At 38.7% G+C, this 7,148-nt stretch overlaps 1 protein-coding gene across 1 annotated transcript; it reads right to left on the bottom strand.

The window, feature by feature from the left end:
• Window positions 1-555: 555 nt before the first annotated feature.
• On the bottom strand, window positions 556-6,931 carry fezf1 (FEZ family zinc finger 1). The gene is made up of 5 exons (XM_056417330.1): window positions 6,077-6,931; window positions 4,966-5,100; window positions 4,090-4,222; window positions 1,745-1,950; window positions 556-729 (listed from the first exon to the last, which is right to left on the bottom strand). Exons 1-5 carry the CDS (start codon window positions 6,905-6,907, stop codon window positions 571-573), a joined length of 1,464 nt encoding a protein of 487 aa, XP_056273305.1. The 5' UTR covers window positions 6,908-6,931; the 3' UTR covers window positions 556-570.
• Between the last annotated feature and the right edge of the window lie 217 nt (window positions 6,932-7,148).

Raw genomic sequence — 7,148 nt, 5'->3', positions numbered from 1 at the left:
TTTCCTCGTAGTTCATACGGAACGAGAATATTTCAGAACATATTGTACTTATTTAGTATTTGTATTAAACATATGAGTATTGAAGTCAGCTTCTGTCAAGAAAAGAGATTAAAAGTTAAGAATAAAATCAACTTAAAATGTCGTAACTGTGATATAAAAAGCTGATTATATGTGTACATATTTTTACTTTTTGCAAAGTTCACTTTGGACTTTAACAACTAAAATAAATGTTATGTTAACATGTATTTATATTTGTATCACTGATCTGTCGCTGTACTTTAAACCAGCTGGTACTTTATGTACTTTGTGTACTTTATGTACATTAAAGGAATAAAATGCAGCATATATATAGTTGTTTATGAAATATAAATGTAATGTTTTAAAGACATTTTATTTCTCCTTTTTGTTTGTTTGATGTTCAGTCAAATATTTAATGTTATAGTTTAATATATAAATGAATAAATATCGATCACATTTGTATTCATTAATTATTATGTCCTCGTTAAGCAGCAGAAGATACAAATAATAATTTAAAAAACCTTCACCGTGACAAGAAACTTTTTTTCTTTTTTAATAACAAGTAGCACAATTTAAAATAAATATCATTAAACAACTAGTTTTTTCTGGGTTTTTTTCAATAATCCTGAGAGTGAAATCAAAAGAAGACGAAAGACGGACCAGAGACGTGAAGGAGGAGGAAGAGGAGCGAGGAGGAGTTTCATTTGAGGCCTTTTCTATAATAAGTGATAAACTTTTGGTTTATTGCAGCTCGGCTGACTGAGTTCTTCTTTTAATAATTTTGACCGTCGTCATCATAATAATAATAATCACAATGTCCTCTCAGCGGCGGACGACCAGACAGACGGCGGTTACACGGAGGTCAAAGGTCAACGTGACTGTTTGTTCAGGGAGGAAAAAAACTAACTTTTAAACTTCTTCTGTAATTTCCTAAATCCGATCAACACGGATGGGATCCACGCTGGGGTTTTTTTGGGTCTTTTTCGTGGGATTTGAGAAAAACGCTGAACGTTCCCACGACCGTTGGTTTGAATCCCACTTCAAAAGAATCGGAGGTCTCAAGAAGACGAGTATAGTCACAGTGTCATGTGACCTCAGCTGGAGCCAGAAGCATAGCGGGGTCAAGGGTCAAGGGTCAGGTTGTATCAGGGCTGAGGGGGCGGGACTAGTCCTGATGGCTCTTGGAGGGTCACGATCGAAAGGGGGGGGGGGGCTCAGGTTTCAGACCAGAAGATACTTGACGTGACACAATACTGTTTGGATTTAACGTGTTTCACGTCATGAATACTGAGGATTTACGAATAAAAGTTTCACCGGGACGCGATTGGCTGTCGCCGCCTGTCCGTCAAACCGGGGCCCCGCCCACTCCTCCTCCGCCGGTCGATGATGTCACGGTGACATGGGGGGGGGGCTTTAAAGAAAACCTGCAAAAATCCGGACCCGGACGTGAAGTTTGACGGCCAGGTGCATCATGGGAAAATATCCAGGTGCATCATGTGAAATGTAGTTCCCGTTTTTTGGTGTTTTTTTTGGGAACTTAAAAACGAAAAGAACCATTTTTTTGTTGTCGTCAGAGGGTCCAGAGGAATAATTCTGGGGAGCAGAAGCCCCCCCCCCCCAGTGTTTTCATCTGAGGGCACATTTATAAATAAACATAACGTTGGCGGGCCCGTGCGGGGCCCCCAGAGTCTCAGGCCTGCGGGGCCGCCGGCTGCAGGGCCCCCACCAGGTCGTGCAGCTTCCGGATGTGCTTCTTCAGGTCAAAGTTCCGGCAGAAGCCCTTCCCACAGGTGGGGCAGGTGAAGGGCTTCTTGTCGTTGTGCGTGTGCATGTGGAAGGTGAGGTTGTACACCTGGTGGAATGCCTTGTTGCACACGGAGCACTTGAACTGCTTCTCGCCGCTGTGCGTCAGCTTGTGGTTCTTGTAGTTCCCTGTGAAGAGTCAGAGTTAAGAACTACAACCGGAGACACTGTGCCGCAGGTTAAACCCTGATGTTGTTCTTTTTGTTAAATATTGTTTTTTGTTGTTGTTTTTTTACGTCATTTTGCTATTTCACTGTTTATTTTCTTTCTTTCCTGAAGCCTTTCACTCGTTTACTCTCGTTTCCTGTTGATGATGTCATCAGATTTGACCTCTGACCTCCGGGACGGGATCCGGTGGAATGAACTATTATATTTACAGTATATTAGCAATATTTAACTAAATAAAATATGGAAAAACTCAGCTACAAATTATTTTTGTTTTAAATGATGAAGAATTATGATCTTTTCTTTTAAACCCTAAATAAATGAAATGTCTCCTGAAAAACAAGGAGAGATCAAATAAAAGAATATAAATAGAATTTTATTTATATATAAAAATGGATGTATTATATATATATATTTAAATTAAATAAAGAAATATTTATTTATATCAATATAATTGAAATATCAATATATTAAATATAATTGATATTTAAATAGAAGGTTATTTATATATAGAAATTGATGTATTATATATCAATATAATTGATCCATCAATATATTAAATATAATGAATATTTAATGTTTTATTAATATATAAAAAGGTATTATGTCTATGTAAATATAATAATATATTTATATTTAAATATAATTTATACATCAATATCTTAAACATAATTGATATTTAATATAATTTATTTATATTCCTAAAAGTGTTGAAAATCAATAAACTCCTCATATACTCCTCGCTCCTCTTGCTCTTGACTCGGAAAGAGAGGAGGAGGGGAGGAGGCGAGGGAAGGAGGTGAGGGAAGGAAGCGATGGAAGGAATCGAGGGAAGGAGGCAAGGGAAGGAAGCGAGTACACATGGACATGGGAAAGGCTCAATGCTGATGTGACCCGGCGAAGATGAAAATGTGTATGATGTAAATTATTTTTTGATAATCGAACACAAAGTCGGATTCAGATTAAAATACATTAAAAGACATTTTGTGTTAATAATTATTATGAAAACCATCAAAAGATCAATGTCACCGCAACAGGATATTTACTCGGTTGATTTGTGTAAATAAATGTTCTTAATATCAAATATCAGCTGTTTATTGTTTCCGAGATTAACTATATTTATATAAAAATACACTATATTTATTTATAATACATTATATTTATGGATAATACACTATATTTATTTAAAAATATACTATATTTATTTATAATACACTTTATTTATTTATAATACACCATATTTATTTAAAAATACACTATTTATTTATAATATTCTATATTTATGTATAGTATACGTGTTGAATCCCACCGGCTGTGTTGTTGACTTTGTTTTCATGTTTTTTGTGTGTATTTTCCAACGTGTGATTTGGTCTTTTTCTGTTCTTGGATCTCAGTCACGTGACTGGCTGTGACTTTGATTGACAGCTGACAGATGCTGCGGACTGGCGCTCCGCCGCTTTGAGCCGAGTTCCTCTGAATAAATTATCACCTCGGAGCCGCTTATAGAAATGTTTATATTAAGATGAACAAAGGAAACTTAAACCGCTAATTATTATAGTACGAGTAATTATATGTATTATTATTTCTTTATATTTACATGAATAGTAAAAGCAGCAACAACAAAAAATATATTTTATACTAATAACAACACTAATAGTAAGAGCAGCAAAATAGCAGAATACAATATTATTTGAAAAAATATATAATTAATATATATACATTTATGTTATACTAATATTAACAATGATAGTAATAGCAGCCAAATCGTAGAATAATATATATATATTTTAAAATATTTATAATTAATATATATATATATTCATGTTATAAAGCATATACATATATATAATCAATCTATATATTTTTTCTTTTAATATAATTATATTTAAATTATATATATTTCAAAAATAAAAAAACATTATATTCTGCTATTTCGCTGCTATTACTATTTTTATTATCATCATTATAACATAAATAAACACTATTTTGTATAAAATCATTATAATAGTGAGGCAAGTAATTTTGTAATAATATATTTAAATCTCGCAGATCATAAACATATACAATAATAAAGATGTAAACATGAGAGTGAGTCCTGCTCACCTTTCTGGTGGAATCCTTTCCCGCAGAACTCGCACACGAACGGCTTGTATCCCGCGTGGATGCGCGTGTGCGTGTTGAGCGTGGAGCTGCGGTTGAAGGCTTTCCCGCACTGGTTACACTTGTGAGGCTTTTCCTGAAGAGAGGACATTTAAACATTAAAACAACACATACAATAACGTCCAAGAGATATTTGTATGTGTTTTTACTGTTTCTTTACAGTGGACGCGTTCAAAGACCTCAGGAATATTACAATATTGAGTCTTGTTCTTCGTGATTATTTTAAAGGAGAACTGATGCATTGTGGGAGAGTCTCGCGGGGCCACAGGAGGAGCTCGAGCGCAACGAACCGGCTGGAACCGGATTTTACTTATATGAATATATGTATTTATATATTTTATATTTATTATGATTTTTTGGTTCCAAGTGCAGTTTGCATCAACACAGCGACATGTCACGAATTAAATGTAATATTTATTGTATTTATTATTATTTATGTATTAACTGTTATAAATAAGGTATCTCTAAGTTTTAAGAAAAGTGTCTTTAAAATGTAAATAAGTGACGTCACTATTAAATCGAGAGCAGTTACAGGTATTTTAATGAAGGAATTATTAAACGATATTATATATTATATTATACATTAAAATGTTCTTATCAATTTGATACAAATTAGTTTTATTATTATTTTATTGTATTTTGTAAAGTTTAACAATATGTGACCAAAACAAGATAAATAAAATAATAAGTATATAATAAATGATTTGAAAATAAAATTAAACAATTACATAAAAATAAAAAAAATATTTTGTGTTTGCTTTAAATAACGTGAACGTGTGTATGTTCTCCTATGCATCCCATAATAAGCGCGTGACCGACCTGCGTGTGGATGATCTTGTGGCGGCACAGCGTGCTCGCCTGCCGGAACCCTTTGCCGCACACTTTGCACACGAACGGCCGCGCGCCCGTGTGCACGGGCATGTGGCGCGTCAGGTTGTAGTGCGCGTTAAACACCTGCAAGATATATAATAATAATAGTTATTATTTAAATAACAACAATAATAAATAACAACAATAATAATAATAATGTTACTAATAATACATTTAAATAATCAAGAATATAAAAGCCACTTCTCACCATATGTTGCTTAAAATAACATTTCATTCAATTTAATGGTCAGAAGGTATTTTATAATTTCAAAAATATATTTTTACTCATCGCAGTTTTTCTTACATATTTAAACAAAAATACAAATAAATGAAATACATGTAAAATACCTTAATGTGCAGTTTACGGGTTATTTAATGGTTATTTGTCCATTGAAGCCAAAATTAATAATAATAATTATCAGTTTAAGTGTAATTAAAGTGAATCTGTGGCTCATTAAATTGACTTTTATTAACTCATTAATAACACAATGACTATTAATAAGTCATTAATGACACAATGACGTCCACGTGCACCCGCGCTGCGCGTGACGGTAACTTTCATTCATAATTAAACTTTACTTAGGAATTAACGACATTACATTCGGGTTTCTTTAGTGAAAGATGCGTTCAGGGGATCAACATCTACGACCGGAAGTTGTTTTTCTCATTTCAATAAACTATGTTTTAAAATATAAAAACAATTTGAATGAAAAAGTGGTTAAAATAAAATAGTTCTAGATGAAGTTATATAAATATATTCTGAAATAAAGATTTAGTTGATCTATATTCTAAATTAACTAACTTAGTTTTTGTATGTGTTTGAAGGATTTCGTTAAATTAAAATCACTTTGTTTGATTTTATGATTTAATGACCCAAAAAATAAGTATTTATCAACTTTTTTTTTTAAATGAAGAAAAAAATTATTCCCGGAGAAAAAGTTTCTAAATCCATCCGGAAGAAAAACTAGATACAACTTTAAAATAATAAATAAAAAGTCTCCTGATGGACTGAAAGAGAACGGACTCCGGTCCGCTGCGGATCCGGTCCCGGTGGACTCACCTTGCCGCAGACCTCGCAGGTGAACACTTTGGGCTTGCTGCCCGGGCACGCGCCGCTCAGCCGCGCGGCCGCCGCCACCGCCGCGGACCCCTTGAAGATCTTGTCCGTGAGGATCTGGTCTCGCTCCTTCATGTAGTTCTGGATCTGGATCTGGCTCTGGGCCAGCTCCTTGAAGGCCTGCGCGCCGGACCCCGGGTACCGGTCCCCGGCTGGCCCCGGGCCCGGCTTGCTCTTCTCCGCCATGAAGGCTTTGTGGCGCGCGCTGAGCAGGTACGAGGCCATGGGGTGCAGGTTCACCAGGCCGGCGGGGCCCGGCGCGCACGCGCCCACGTCCCCGCCGCCGCAGTTCAGGTAGCACACGGTGCCCACGGTGGGGAAGGAGGAGGACTGGTTCACCACGCGCGGCCGGAACAGCTTGTACTGGCCCGCGGCGACCGGGCACGACGCGGGGTCCTGGTGCGCGCTCTTGTGGCTCAAGCCGAAGCCCAAAAAGTCCGCGGGAGCCGCGAGGGTCGCCGCGTCGAAGTGTCCCGGGTCCAGCGCCGCGAGGCTGAGCCGGTGACCCGGCTCGTAGCCGAGCGGCACCAGCGGGATCATGCAGTGCAGCGAGGACGGGCACGCGTCGGGTTTCCCCGCGGGAGCGGACTGGAACCAGCTGGGGACCGGGACCGGGCCCGGTATCGACCGGGGCTCGGGCGTCCGCGCCATAATCCGGTCAATGGAGAAAGCGAGCGGCTTTCCGGAGGTGAGCGCGTCGGAGCCCGCGGGCTGGCTCCCAGAAGCCGGGGGGGAGCCGAGGAGCCCCGCTGGGCGGCGGAGGGGACCGTCCATCACCTCCGCATCAACAAGAAGGAGGAGAAGAAGAAGGAGGAGAAGGAGGAGAAGGGTCGGCGCTGCTCCTCACTGGCCCGCAGGAAAGGGCATCATCTACCGGGGAACCCCCCCCCCCCGCCCCCTCCCCCCCCACACACACACCGGTCCGCCCGGCCTTATTGACGCGGGATGGCCGCGTGCGGAGAGCCGAAACCTCGCGGATCGTTACCGGGACTGAAGAGCGCAAAGAAAGTAGAGC

Source organism: Pseudoliparis swirei, chromosome 6 (assembly GCF_029220125.1).
Source record: "Pseudoliparis swirei isolate HS2019 ecotype Mariana Trench chromosome 6, NWPU_hadal_v1, whole genome shotgun sequence".
Lineage (NCBI taxonomy): Eukaryota > Metazoa > Chordata > Actinopteri > Perciformes > Liparidae > Pseudoliparis > Pseudoliparis swirei.
Note: the sequence above shows the minus strand (reverse complement) of the source record. Positions and strands in the feature narration are given on the sequence as shown.

Bases quoted from the DNA above. Each gene is read 5' to 3' on its own strand.
- fezf1 (XM_056417330.1), bottom strand. From the start codon at position 6,907: ATGGACGGTCCCCTCCGCCGCCCAGCGGGGCTCCTCGGCTCCCCCCCG. The intron at 5,101-6,076 runs GTGAGTCCACCG...TATATCTTGCAG, and splicing joins CCTGCGAGGTCTGCGGCAAG to GTGTTTAACGCGCACTACAA. The intron at 4,223-4,965 runs GTCGGTCACGCG...TCCTCTCTTCAG, and splicing joins ACAAGATCATCCACACGCAG to GAAAAGCCTCACAAGTGTAA.